Source organism: Mesocricetus auratus, unplaced genomic scaffold, assembly GCF_017639785.1.
Source record: "Mesocricetus auratus isolate SY011 unplaced genomic scaffold, BCM_Maur_2.0 Super-Scaffold_100011, whole genome shotgun sequence".
NCBI lineage: Eukaryota > Metazoa > Chordata > Mammalia > Rodentia > Cricetidae > Mesocricetus > Mesocricetus auratus.
Window position 1 is genome coordinate 44,766,836 of NW_024429195.1, and position 14,168 is coordinate 44,781,003.

Sequence of the window (14,168 nt, forward strand, 5' to 3'; positions counted from 1 at the left end):
AGGGGTTGGAATGGGGGGGCTGTCCTTTGACCTGATTGTCTGCAGAGTCTCAATAGGACTGTGTCCTTAAGGAAAGTGCAGCAGGAGGGGCGGCGTGGGAGGAGAGCTCCGGGTTACAGTGCGAGACCCTTGTTCCCTTTGTCCCCTTTACGCCATCTACCTTCCCTTGCCAGCACGAGGCCAAGATCCGCTCGCTTACGGAATACATGCAGAGTGTGGAGCTGAAGAAACGGCACCTGGAGGAATCCTATGACTCCCTGAGCGATGAGCTAGCCAAGCTTCAGGCGCAGGGTGAGGCCGTCTCGGGTCCATCCCAGCCACCCTTGGATCTGAGCTCCCAGAAGGGACTCCAAAGGAAAGTCGCCCACATGGGAAGAAATAACCCAATAGCCTCTTGCTTAGTATGGGCTTGAGTGTCAGCTCGTCTGCTACTTAACATGTAGCCTGGCTTTTGCCTGTAGCTCATTTTACACGCACCATAGACCCTCTGTTGTTCCCCATCCCTAGGCACCCCTCCCCCGAGGCCTGGCGCTCTGGAATCATGCAGCTCTCTTCCTCTCTTTTGCTTAGAAACTGTGCATGAAGTGGCCCTGAAAGACAAGGAACCAGACACACAAGACGCAGAAGAAGTGAAGGTGAGCCGGAAGCTGTGCGGGGCGTGTGCTTGGCATGGCGAGGGCTGTGCCCACGTCAGCCGGGAGTCTGGCTCTGAGCAAAGCGTTGGCTTGTCGCAGAAGGCCCTAGAACTGCAGATGGAGAATCACCGCGAGGCCCATCACCGACAGCTGGCCCGCCTCCGAGACGAGATTAATGAGAAACAGAGGACCATTGATGAGCTTAAAGAGTAAGGGTCCTAGGGGGTAGCTTGAGTGTCCCTCCAGTCTCCTCATCTCTCTGGCCACTCCAGTGATCCTTAGTGTCTTAAGGTCATTTCCTCAACAATGACACATACTTCAAAGACTAACTTCAAGAGACGCAGGGTGGCTGAGAGCACTGGCTGCTCTTCCAGAGGACCTGGGTTTGATTCCCAGCTCCCACATAGTGGCTCACAGCCATCTGTAACTCCAGTCCCAGGGGATCCAACATCCCCTTCTGGCCTCCTTAGGTGCCAGGCATACATGTAGCGCAAAGACACACAGGCAGACAACAAAACACACACGTAAAAAAAAAATTAAAAGAAAAAGACATGAAGTTAGAATTAACTCTGTCCTTGAGGCTTTTATAATCGGATCACTCAGGGTCCCATGGTGTCCTGAAAATGGTAGCTGATGCTTATCCCCATACCTGAGGGGTGGGGCTTCCCTTTCCTCTCTTTAGTGTCTCTATCTCTTCCGTGCCCTCACCCTCCTTAGCCTGAACCAGAAACTGCAGTTGGAGCTGGAGAAGCTTCAGGCTGATTATGAGCGGCTGAAGAACGAGGAGCATGAGAAGAGCGCCAAACTCCAGGAGCTGACGTGAGTACCGTTCCCCGGCAGGCTGGGAACCGTGATGAAGATGGACGTACAGACGCAGGACGGACGTATGGGCGACCTCTGTGAGGACAGTCACAGGAAGCAAGCATGAGGGGGTGGGGAGAGAGGAAAGGAGGCCAGCAGAAGTGACTGCCAGGCCCTGTGTGGTGGCGCACACCCTTAATCCCAGCACTCGGGAGGCAGAGGCAGGCGGATCTCTGCAAGTTTGAGGCCAGCCTGGTCTACAGAGTGAGTTCCAGGACAGCCAGAATTGTCAAGTATGAAAATCAGGTCTTGAAGCAGTACAGAGGGTATGGTCTTAAGAAACTTTGTATGTGGCTATGTTTTAAGCATAAAAAAGACAGTTGGCAAGGATGGACACTGGTAGTTTATCTGTAAATAACAGAATCACGGCCTTTCATCAAATGCCTCCTAACTCTCTTTTAAGGATTCCTTTCTGATTACTGCATTGCAAACACAAGTAATTTGCATAGTAAACAATGGTAAGATAAAAGGAATACTAGGGGAAGAAGCATCCTGAGGGGTCTTTCTTGTCCCTTACTTCTCTTGCTACAGATTTCTGTACGAGCGACATGAGCAGTCCAAGCAGGACCTCAAGGGGCTGGAGGAGACAGTTGTGAGTGGTTTCCCTCTGTGCCAAATTAACAGATTAGGAGGCGGCTCTCCGTCCTCCTCAGTTCTCCCTAGTCTGTTTCTCCTGCCCTCTTCCTGGGGTGCGACCGCTCATCTGGGACGGCCGACCCATTTGTCCATGTAGACTGAAGGTTTCAAGGACTGTAGAGGGGGAAGGCAGACCCCATATCCAGCCGTCCCCTATTGTGAGCTATTCTTTGTAGGCCCGGGAACTCCAGACCCTCCACAACCTTCGCAAGCTGTTCGTTCAAGACGTCACGACTCGAGTCAAGAAAGTGAGTGCCATCTTCAAGTCCCCACACCCCATATTCTCCTCCCCTTCTCGGGGTTCTCTAGCCTGTTGTCCCCTGTGGGGTTGGTTTGGCCTCAGGACAGCCATGCCTTTCTTCCCTTCCATGTGACCAGAGTGCAGAAATGGAGCCCGAGGACAGTGGGGGGATTCACTCCCAGAAACAGAAGATCTCCTTTCTTGAGAACAACCTGGAACAGCTTACAAAAGTTCACAAACAGGTAAGCATCCAGAAGGAGCAGGAGAGAACCTGAGGCAAGGCCTGGGGCTGCCGAAATTCGAACCGCCCCTTGCATTGGAGAAGAGCTGGCTGGCTGTGTGCGGCCGGCAGTAGCTTCCTCTTCTTTTCACTGACTCCCTTCTTGGCATCCTCTCTGGGTCCATGTGCACACCACACACTGATCTTTGCTCTGTACCCGTTCTCCCTTCTTCAGAGTTTCTGCTTGTCTTTGCTAGAAGGGGAAGTCCCCAGCCCTGCCTTGGAGGAAGAGGTTGGAATGTTGTGGAAGTTGTAGAGACACAGGGGCTGTGCTACAGAGGATGGCTTTAAGGTCGCTATGAGCAGAGACTTGCCTAGGCTGCACGAGGCCCTATGGGGCAATCTCTAGCACTGTGGTGGGTTGGGGTCAGGTATAAAAGTACTGGACTTCAGACAGGGATATAAGAAAGATAAAGGGTGGCGCACGCCTTTAATCCCAGCACTCGGGAGGCAGAGGCAGGCGGATCTCTGTGAGTTCGAGACCAGGCTGGACTACCAAGCGAGTTCCAGGACAGCCTCCAAAGCCACAGAAAAACCCTGTCTCGAAAAAACCAAAAAAAAAAAAAAAAAAAAGAAAGATAAAGGGAATTGGGCTTTTTCTTAGCAAAATCAAACAACTCCATTTGCCCACCTGGGGCAGGTATGCAGAACATTGAATGTTTTTCACGTGACCCCCTGGTGGGGGGCCAGTCAGACCCTGCATTGAGTTGCTGCTGCTTCTCCGTCCCCTGCTTGCTGCTGCTTGCTCTGTAGGTGGAAGACTGGGTTTCCAAGGTATATGGGCTGGGTGGGTAAAGAGGCAGCCCGGAGGAAAAAGGACAGGAAATGTTTGCTGTGTCCACAGCAGAAGTGTCCTTGTTCATGTCAAGGGGCCAACACACTCAACAGTCTGGCTCTTTCACTGGTTCATAAAGTAAGCCCCACCCTAAATTTCATTCGCTCCCTCTCAAGTCCTTTAGATTCTATCTAACTAGACTCATGCTCAGTCGCCAAGCTCACCTTTCCCCCAGCCTGATGCCCATGTCCGCATAGTAAAGACTGTGTGTCCTTTGGAAAACTTACCAAACCCGACTTGGTCAAAGCCTGTTGAGTTTGCATTCTTTGGCTCTGCAGAGGGCTTAACTATTATCTTTCCTTCCTCCTCTTACTATGAAATGGTATAGCATCTTCACCAAAAAGTTGAATGACAGCTAGGAAATCTTAAAAAAAAAAAAAAAGGCATGCTGGAGTGGAGTATAGTTGAGAATGTTTGTTGAGTAGTTTGCACAAAGCCCAATTCTAGTATATATCAAACCGAAGCCAGGCATGGTGGCACATGCCTGTGATCCTAGCTCTTGAGAAACTAGTTTGAGGGCAGCCAAGGCTATATAGTGAGTTCTAGGCCAGCCTGGGCTACATAGTATGACCCTCTCTTTTCATTCTTAATTTTTCTTTTCTTTCTTTTCCTTTCTTCTCTTTCCTCCCTCCCTTTCCCTCCCTCCCTCTCTCTCTCTCTCTCTCTCTCTCTCTCTCTCTCTCTCTCTCTCTCTCTCTCTTTCTCTCTCTCTCTCCTCTCTTCCCTTTCCCTCTTTTCTTTCTGCTTGCCCCCTTTCCGTCCTCAAAGCCTCTGCTTCTGCTTTAACTCCCAAACTCCAAAAATTGCTCCCCTAAAGGGCAGACGAGATAAACACGATGCCCTACCCAGCAGATATGAGTCTATGAAGGAAATGGCGGTGTTGAATCAGCATTGTCCGGAGCTAACCTAACCCAGCAGTACAGGGAAATCTAAAGCTCTGTCCCTTTCCTCACTGCTGTGTTCTGTGCTGACCAGTTGGGCTGTCCCCAGCTGTCCCCAGCCTCCCCCTCCTGTCCCCTTAGTATCAAGTGCCCCAGTCATGGGCCTTTCTGACTGCAGGGTGGTTGCTGTCAGGCTCTAGTTTAATTTTAATGGGGTTGGGGAGGATGACCTGGGAGGTCCTTGGATGCGTGAAGGTAATGAGCACAAATGTTTGTGTGATCCGATCACAAACATTTTCTTTCCTTCCTGGGAGGCTCCGAGCACGTGGCTGTGTGGGGGGCTCCATGCCTGTGTGGCTGCCAGGGGAGCTCCTTGTGCTTGTGGCTGTGTGGGAGGCTCAGTGTGTGCTTGGCTGCGAGGGAGGCTCAGTGTGTGCTTGGCAGCGTGGGAGGCTCAGTGTGTGCGTGTCTGCGTGGGAGGCTCAGTGTGTGCGTGGCTGCGAGGGAGGCTCAGTGTGTGCGTGTCTGCGTGGGAGGCTCAGTGTGTGCGTGGCAGTGTGGGAGGCTCCATGTGTGGTTGTATCGGAGGCGTTGCGTGGCTGCGAAGGAGTCCCGGTTTCCCGTTCCTGCTCTGCACTCACTGCGCTCCTCAGTCCGCCCTCTGACTGTCGTGTGCTCCTGCTGTCCTCCCTTCGAATGCCCACACAGCATCTCATCCCCCCTGAGGGCACAGGCTGTGACATACAGTGGAGGGAGAGTGCATTTACGTGGATGAACCCAGGACGGGGCTGCAGGAGGTTTGGCTGCTTAGAAAATGATGTAGGGAGCCGGAGAGAACCGGATAGAACCGCATATTACCTAGAGGGAAGGCGGTGGTCTCTCAAGGAAATGACAAGTCCTGATTTTCCTTACTCTCTCTTTACCCCAACCCCCACACTCCACTGGGTGACTCTATTTTGGGTCACTTCACAGCTGGTACGTGACAATGCAGATTTGCGTTGTGAGCTTCCTAAACTGGAAAAACGACTTAGGGCTACGGCTGAGAGAGTTAAGGCCCTGGAGGGTGCACTGAAGGAGGCCAAGGAGGGCGCCATGAAGGACAAGCGTCGCTACCAGCAGGAGGTGGACCGCATCAAGGAGGCTGTGCGGTACAAGAGCTCGGGCAAGCGGGGCCACTCGGCCCAGATCGGTGAGTGGGCGCCAGTAGGTGAGGCCGGTCACCACTGGGGAGGACCCGGCCAGTTCCTCCGCGCCCGACAGCACAGTGCTTGCTTCTAGCCCGAGCCTTCCCACTAAAGGGTGGTAACATCATTTTGCTGGTGTTGACCTTGGGGACCAGGGGAAACTCGGGGTGACTAACCAACAGTTTTCCCACAGTTGTTTCTTCTCTTTCACAGCCAAACCTGTGAGGCCTGGCCACTACCCAGCCTCCTCACCCACCAACCCCTACGGCACCCGGAGCCCAGAGTGTATCAGTTACACCAACAACCTCTTCCAGAACTATCAAAACCTGCACCTGCAGGCTGCTCCTAACTCCACCTCAGATATGTAGTGAGTGACCATGGGTGTGGCCGGAGTTCCAGCCCAAGGCTGCCTGGGACCTAGAAGCCAGCCGTAGGATGGTGTCAGCTCTTGGCTTATCTAAATTTAATTATTTTCCAAGTCGCATGGCTTTGAGCCCTTTCCTTGGCTTTCCACATGTGATTAGGAGATGCGCCCTCCTCCGTCTGTCTCTGTGATTATCCGTTTCTTTCCTTGCAGTGGACAGGATGAGTGGCTGGGAGGAGTGTGGGCATGGTGATTCTCAGAATGGTTAGGACAGAGACTGCGTCTCTATTCTGTCCCTTCCAGCTTTGCTAACTCCTGTGCCAGCAGCGGAGCCACATCTGGTGGTCCCTTGGCTTCCTACCAGAAGGCCAACATGGACAATGGTGAGTGACAAAGATCCAGCCTACGGGATCGCTGGGGCATGTTGCGAGGTGTTTATGGCAGATTAACAGGATCTTTCTCCACACCAGGGTGTCAAATAAAAAAGATAATATGGGGCGGAGCTCAGTGGTGGAGCACTTGCTGCCCAGCATTCCATTGCTGGCTCAGGGGAGGGAGGGTGGGGGAGGGAAGGGGGCATCCACATGGGCCCACTGTCTGAACCTTAGCCTTATGTAGATGTCTAGCCTAACTCAGAGATCCGCCTGCCTCTGCCTCCAAATGCTGGGATTAAGCCCGACTGGTACAGCTTTGGGTAGCTGAGGATGGAGTGCCCAGGTTTACCCGTTTCTTAGAGGGGTCAGGATGGGAAGGGCTTGTGAAGTTTTCCTGACATCAGCCTTTTCTAACCACGTGTTCTCAATGGTATTCTCTTCAGGAAATGCCACAGATATCAACGACAACAGGTACCCAGACTCCACTAACCTGGGGTTCTCAGGGTGGGGACCAGGAAGAGTGAACAACTTTTCTCCACTTGATCTTCCTGCAGCTTTGTGGGGGGAGGGGGAATGAGGCTCACTGTGGTCACTTCATGTCATCCCTGGGCTAAGCCCCTCCCTGTCCCAGTTATGATACCTGGGGTGAACGCCATGGGTATCTGGTATTTTCTCTCCTGCTTTTGGGAACTTTCTGATCTTGGGCAAGGCCTTAGTTTTCTGAGAAGCGGGCGTCTGCCCTGCCTGCCCTTGGCTATGTCATAGTCATGCTATCCGAGCACTGAGTGTGGCAGGAATGGAGCTGACTGTCCTATGTCTTTCTCCAGGAGTGACCTGCCATGCGGCTATAAGGCTGAGGACCAGGCCAAGCTTTTCCCTCTCCACCAAGAGACGGCAGCCAGCTAACTCCCATTCCTGGCGACCAATCTGCACTTTCAGGTAGTTTGAGGCAACTTCTATCTCTGGCTCTGGTCTCTTCTCCTGTTTCTTTTCTCTTTATATTATTTTGAGTGTGTGTGTGTGTGTGTGAGGTGTGTGTGTGTGCGTACTCAAACATGCACACAGGCCAGAGTTCGGTAGGGGTGTCTTTCTCCATCACAATGCACTTATTCTGAGAGACAAGGTTTCTCACTGAAACTGGAGCTTGCTGGTTTGGCTAGGCTGGCTGGCCGCTCACCCCTGACCCCACCTCCCCATCTGCCTGTTCTGTCCCCCAGTGCTGGGGTGACAGACTGACTTTCCTGTGTGTGTAGGGGATCTGAGCGTAGTCCCCATGCCTATAACTAAGACATCTCCCCAACACCTCCCCTTTATTTTTCTTAAACCTTCTCAAAACCTTTCAACTCCTGCTTAGCTGGGTATGGTGTCACATGCCTATAATCCCAGCACTCAGACAGAGGCAGGAGGGTCATGAGTTCAAAGGAATCCTGGGGTAGTGAGAACGTGTATCAAAAACAAACAAAAATATTGACTAAGATCCCCACATCACACATCCGCTCACTTTCCCTTATGGAGGTTAGATCCAGCCCAAATCTTTCGTGCACCCTAATGCCTGCGCCCTTGGGTGCTGGTGGTAACAACAGTACTGATTTCCACCACTAGGGGTCGCTGTCACACGTTTTTAAAAAATGCAAAGGCTGCCCGACAGCTACACAGCCACACAAGTCACAGACCTTAGGTAACAGGAGAGCTTGGGAGAACATCCCATCGTGCCTCTGCCTCCATCGTAAAATAATCTCAGATACATGGAGACGTTCTGAACCAAGATGCCTCATGTAAAGGTGATGATGTCTGCTTGATAATTCTACCAAAGACTATGATGCTGTCTGACTCTTGGTCCCTCTAGCTAGTGACACCAGTCCTCTCCATGCCGTTCACTGGACATGAAAACCAGCTGCCTCCCATCTCCAACCCCTCTAGCTTCCACACCTCTCTCTTGCCAAGTCCTTTGGAGCAGCAGGACCCCCCCCCCTTCCTGGTGTCACCAGGGTTTATGTTATGGTTGCTTTAGAGCCTATTTTATATCTATATCAGATCCTTGCCTGACTAGGATCAAGAGAAAATCTCTTGCTGGGCTACACTAGGCCAAGCCCTGCCAGGCTTTTCCAGAATGGTCCGTGCACAAAGCATGAGGAAGAGAACTGGAGAGGGCAAGAAGATGCTGGGAGAATTTGGGATGGAGAAGCAGGGGTTGGGCTGGCTGGGGGTGATGGCAGCTTTGGCGTTAAAGGAACAGAACTGTAAACCAAAGTATGTGTGCGTGCTCCTGCACCTGCACCTAGCCTGGGTCGCTCCGGCTGGTTCCTCACGCTGCCTTCTTTCTTTTTCCTTCCCAGTTTCTGAGAGGGACTGAGGCCTCTTCTCTCAGCATGCTGCAACCTGTGGCCTCTGATACTAGCTCCCTCCCCAGCCCGTGTTGTTGGACTGTCGATGCCTCCTCTTACTCCATCTCCCTTCGTCCTCTATATCTATATACGAGAAGCTGCTGCTGTACCTCTCCTCTCTCTCTCGTACTCTGAGTATCTGGTGATGCGTTTAGCAGGTTTTAAGCATAGTCTCCCTCCTCGTTTGGCGTTAGGGAGGAGGGAAGTGTCTTCCTCCTTCTTTCCATACACTCGTTCCTTACACTGTCACAAGATAAGGGAAATGGAGCTGGGAGGCCGCGCTCTTCTCGCTCACACACGTGTACATGCACACACACGCACGCACACACACACCTCGTGCACATACAAAGCCTTAAGCAGAAGAATGTCTTAGCATCTACGAAAAGAGAGAAACAGACCCCCCCTCTTTACACAGAGCACAGAGGAGGACCCAGCGGAAGGGTTGCTAAATCATGCCCCCAATACACCCCTCACCTGAGTCAGATTGTGGGAGCTCACTTCCGTCCACGAAGTCTGCCTTCTGCTCTCTCCTTCCGCAGTCTGAGCATGGGTTGCTCAAGGGGCTATTTCCCTGTCTAGCCCAGGCCTCTTTTGATACTTTCTACTCCAGATATCACAACTGGAACTTAGAGTTGTCTTAAAAAAAATTCTGGAAGGTTGAGAGGGCGGACCTCTGAGAAATGGTTGCTCATCTGTCTGTGCCGATAGTTACAAGCAAGCGGAGTCAGAAACGGTGGGTTCCCCGGGCCTGGGGCGTGAACAGGCTGGGGTCTGCCGTGGGGTGTCTATCACAGTGCCCTCAGTTGAAGCTGCAAGCTTACTCCTTCTCCCTTTTGGGTTGCCCGTTCTCCCACTTCTGACTCTGGTTCGGGGCTTCCACTTCATCGACATAATAGTTGTTTCTAGATGCCTTCCCTTCGAGCTAGCTAGAGTCTGGCTTTTTCCCCAGTGTATCTTCCTTCCCACATACAGTTCCTTCTGCAATCTTCATCTGGTACCAAGTGCGCTTTCAAGACGAGGCAGGGGTGTGGGTGCAGCAAAGTGGCCGACAGCTTCCCTAGCTCATGATAAAGCCCTGGTTTTGATCCCCAGCACCTCAAAACAAAAGCCGGGTATGGTGGTGCTCACATTTGTAAATGTTGCTCTCAGGAGGCCGAGGTAGGAGAATTGCTAAATTTGAGGCTAGCCTGGACTACACAGTCCGTTCTAGGATAGCTTGACTCAAAACCCTGACTCAAAACAAAAGAGAAAGGGACAGGTCAGATTTTTCAGAGGTGACAAAGGCAGAGGGCTTGAATCTAGAGCTCTCCCCACAGCATTCTTAGCCCAGATCCCCGCCTCCAGCAGTCAAGAGGACCCTGGTGAAGTTCAGGGAGCCCTTTCCTCCCACCCACCAAGGTGACACCTGCAGGAACAGAGGTCATTACCCAGCCTAAGCCACGAAATACAGCCAAGCATCCAGATACCCAGTCTTACCTGGGGTGTGAGGCCAGGACTTGCTCACAGCAGGGCAGCCTGTCTGTCGTCTGGCTAAAAGGAAACCTGTGGGTGACTGCTGGTAAACCCGGGGCGTAGTGGCCGTGACTCCTTCAAGGGAAAGTTTCTGCTTTTTACGTATTAAGGGGCGACAGAGATGGTAACAGGTATCAGAGTGCTGCTGGGGGAAATCCAGAATGGCAACTGTCACTTTTCAAAAATAAGTCTTCTGTAGGAAGATGTAAAAAGTAACACAAGGCTTTGGTGGTGGCTTAATGGTTCTGTGCTTGTCCAAGACACTTAGTGTGACAAGGGCTCAGGGTCTCATCTATCTCTTCAACTGCAAAAACCAAGAAAACCAAAATGGTGAAGTAACAGAGGTTAATCATTCTTTTCATGTTCCCCCCAGTAGAAAATGCTTAATTAGTTGAAGGGTCCTGAAACAGCCCTAAGAGTGTGGAAATCACTTATTTATAAGAGGGAGTCCAGTGTGGTTCCCCTACCCTAAAACCACAACTCCAAAGAAAGGACAGATGGCGTTCGGGAGTCACCGGCTCAGACCCAGTGGCTGGAGGAGGAAGGCCCCGTCCTGTCTGTGGCCTCAGGCCAGCAGGACACCTGAGAAGGTGAGGGAGTCTGCAATCTTGCCACCAGACATTCTTTCAAAATACAAGGAAATGGTCCACAGGAGAGCCCACGAGGGAGGGGCGACACATCCCTCTCTTCAGCAAGATGTAAGGGGAAGTGTGGCTTCCTTATGTTAGCGGGAAAGAGCCCCTTCACCGGTAACTTCTCACCACACTCTCCCTCCCCACATTCACTACATCCCTCTCAGAGAGCCAGGTCACCAGGAGGGCCGCCTGGCCTGCCCACTCACATCTGCCAAAATTTTGCATGCCAGCGTGGAAGACAGACCAAACTGCACAAATCCCAGTGTGTATTTACTTGGTGGACACAGATACCTTTAAAATAAAATAAATCCAGTGATGACTATGTTGTTGCTTTTTATTTATTTTTGTTTTTCGAGACAGGGTTTCTCTGTATTGCTTTGGAGGTTGTCCTGGAACTCACTCTGTAGACCAGGCTGGCCTCAAACTCAGAGATCCGCCTGCCTCTGCCTCCCGAGTGCTGGGATTAAAGGCGTGTGCCACCAATGCCCAGCTTTGCTTTAATTTTTAAAAAAAGGGGTTTTGCTTGTTTGTATAAGTGTGTTGCAAGTGCATATGTATGTGTGCCTGGTACCCCCTAGAGGCTGGGAAAGGACATCCCCTGTCAGTCAAGCCCTCAGGAACTGGAGTTACAGATGGTTGTAAGCTGGGATGTGGTTGCTGAGAACTGAGCCTTGGTCCTCTGTCGAAGCAAGTGTTCTTAACCACTGAATGTCACCCTAACCCTGTGTGGTGCTTTGAGAATGGCTTCCATACCCTTGTATGTTTGAATACTTGGTTCCCAGTTGGTGGAACTTTTTGGGAAGGATGAGGAGGTGTGGCCCTGGTGAGGAGGTGTGGCCCTGGAGAGGAGGTGTGGCCCTGGTGAGGAGGTGTGGCCCTGGTGAGGAGGTGTGCCACTGGGGTGGCTTTTTTTTTAGGGGGGGTTGAGACAGGGTTTCTCTGTGGCTTTGGAGGCTGTCCTGGAACTAGCTCTTGTAGACCAGGCTGGCCTCGAACTCACAGAGATCTGCCTCCTGAGTACTGGGATTAAAGGTGTGCGCCACCACCACCTGGCAGGGCTGGCTTTAAGGTTTAAAAATGCACAGCACCCTGTTAGCTCTCTGTCTCGTGGTTGTGGATCTGATGTCATCTCTGTTACTGCTCCAGCCCATGTCTCCCTGCCATGATGGTCATGGACTCCAACCCAATGGATCCACATACCCCAAATTAAATGTTTCTTTTGTAAGTTGCCTTGGTCATGGTGTTTTGTTACAGCAATAGAAAGTAACTAAGACACTCTATTTATTGAGACAGGGTCTCATGTAGCCCAGTGGCCTCACACTCACAATGTATGAAAATCTGACCTTGAACTCCTGACTCTCCTCTCAAGTATTAAGATGACAGGTATGGGCCTCCATGCCCAGCTGAAAATCTTTTTCCTCCAATGTTCCTTCTCCTCTCAAACTTATAGTTAATATAGATATATTACACATATATGTGCACAAATACATTCACACACATATTCTTACAGGTATTTATTATATGAATATGTAAATACACAAATATGTATGTTTGCATCCTTGAAGATGATTTTCCACACATTTCTAGAATACATTCTGGAGATCTTTTCATGTCAATATATATCTACTTAACTTACTAAAAAAGCATACTCTAGTTTATTCAACCATCCCACGACTGATGTATATCTAGGTTGTCTATACTTTGTATCCTGTTCTCTTCATGTTTTTACCAAATCAGTCCTTCCATCAGGTCTTCTTCCCTCCATCATATTCCTGTCCTTCCCTTGACAACAGCTCCATTCTGCTGTCCCAAGATCAGCTAGCACAGTCGTTCTTCCAACCACCATGCTTATCTTTGTTCCTCTCTCAAGGCGTCTATGCTGGAGGAAACTGTACAGTCAGACTGTTGGGGCCACTGAAGATGTTTGTGGACTCATCTGGCCCTCTGGTGCAGCTCAGAATCTCCCCATCCTCCGTGTTCCTGTTTAGTTCCCCTGCCTGCCTTCTAGAACACCTGGCCTATATCCCAAGTCCTCTAGGTCCCCTCCAATCTCTTCTTGGAGACAACTCTGCTTCTGATTTAAAGGGAAAATTAAGGGACTCAAGTGCAGAATCTTCCGTTGCATGGCACTTCCTGGGGAGACAGGAACAAGTGTCTACTCACCCCAGATAGGAAACCAGTGACAGACCAAAGTAGTTACCACTGTTGTCTGATTGCCATCACAGGGATATGGGTGAGGTCTGACTCACAGGAGCAGACAACGTTCAGAGAGCAGCGCTACCAAGCGCTCACCATCGCTCCAGAACCCTGCAAGCAGCTCCACAGGTCGGAGGGTATCTTCAGGCAGCTCAGCTTGTCTGAGTGTGTCTCTTAGAAGTCCTTACTGCTTATATATGCTTGGGGAAGGAGTGCCTAGTGAATCCGCTCAGTTTGGGGGACTTCCTGAACCTTCCCATTAGAATGAACATCCTGTCTTATGGAATTTCTTTCCCAGATGGAAGGTTTTTATTTTGAAAGTACTGCTTTATAACACACACCCACACATGTCTTCGTGCTTGTATGTGCAGGTGCTGTGCTGATATCTCCAAGTTTAGATGTTATCTCTTTGGGAGGGGAAGGAAGATAAATAATTTATTAGGCTCCAAAAACTGTAAGGACACCCTGGCACTTGGGAGGCAGAGGCAGAGTTTCAGGACAGCCTGGGATATGTAGGGAGACCCTGTCTCACAAGAAATAAAAAAGGAAACTAAGGGGAAGTACACAACTCAGGATTCTGGGAAAGGTACAAGAGCTGCAAGGTCTCTCGCCAAGGTTGTGTCAGTAGCAGAGAACTCCTTCCGGAGAAACGGCTTCTGTGGTGTTGCCTGAAGGGATGAGCTCCTGAGAGGCAGCCTCTGGGTGTCACTGCTTGATTTTTTTTGGTGATACGTCTTCCTATGAGTCACTCCTGCAACCCTTCACCCATGCTCACTAAGTGCCTCCCCCAACCAAAAAGCCAGACTTGGGTGCAATCATTTCTTCAGTCCAGACAGAGTGAATAGGCATTCATTCACATCCTGAAAAGTCACACAACTGGGCCCCAAAAAGGACCAGAAGAGTCAAATGTAAGTTGAGGAGGAGCAGTTACATGGTCCCAGTGAGGTGTGGTAGGGCAAGTGGCCGAGGATGATCTGTCTGGGGTGGGAGAGTGGGGGGGAGACCCTGGAATGTCTACCTTTTCCCTTGTAGTTTGGGGTGGTGGGCTTCCTGACTGTAGTGGCACCTATGTACTTTCTGGTATCGGTGGTAAGATGCCCAGCCAAGGCCGAGGTATCTGAAGATGAGGCATCACGGGGGATGGGGATCC

General features: G+C 51.0%; 1 protein-coding gene across 2 annotated transcripts in view; it reads left to right on the plus strand.

Moving 5' to 3' along the window:
• The window catches only part of Kif5a (kinesin family member 5A), a 34,291-nt gene extending 23,147 nt beyond the window's left edge, over window positions 1-11,144 (plus strand). The window contains exons 17-29 of one of the 2 annotated variants that reach the window (XM_005079761.4): window positions 174-291; window positions 571-635; window positions 735-844; window positions 1,353-1,454; window positions 2,028-2,088; window positions 2,309-2,380; window positions 2,511-2,615; window positions 5,342-5,558; window positions 5,767-5,920; window positions 6,221-6,300; window positions 6,735-6,762; window positions 7,119-7,230; window positions 8,628-11,144. In XM_005079761.4, coding sequence (XP_005079818.1) covers window positions 174-291; window positions 571-635; window positions 735-844; window positions 1,353-1,454; window positions 2,028-2,088; window positions 2,309-2,380; window positions 2,511-2,615; window positions 5,342-5,558; window positions 5,767-5,920; window positions 6,221-6,300; window positions 6,735-6,762; window positions 7,119-7,197 — 1,191 coding nt within the window. In that variant the 3' untranslated portion in view covers window positions 7,198-7,230; window positions 8,628-11,144. The remainder of the gene's footprint in view (window positions 1-173; window positions 292-570; window positions 636-734; window positions 845-1,352; window positions 1,455-2,027; window positions 2,089-2,308; window positions 2,381-2,510; window positions 2,616-5,341; window positions 5,559-5,766; window positions 5,921-6,220; window positions 6,301-6,734; window positions 6,763-7,118; window positions 7,231-8,627) is intronic. The other variant, XM_040754755.1, reaches the window with a different exon arrangement.
• The last annotated feature ends 3,024 nt before the right edge of the window (window positions 11,145-14,168 follow it).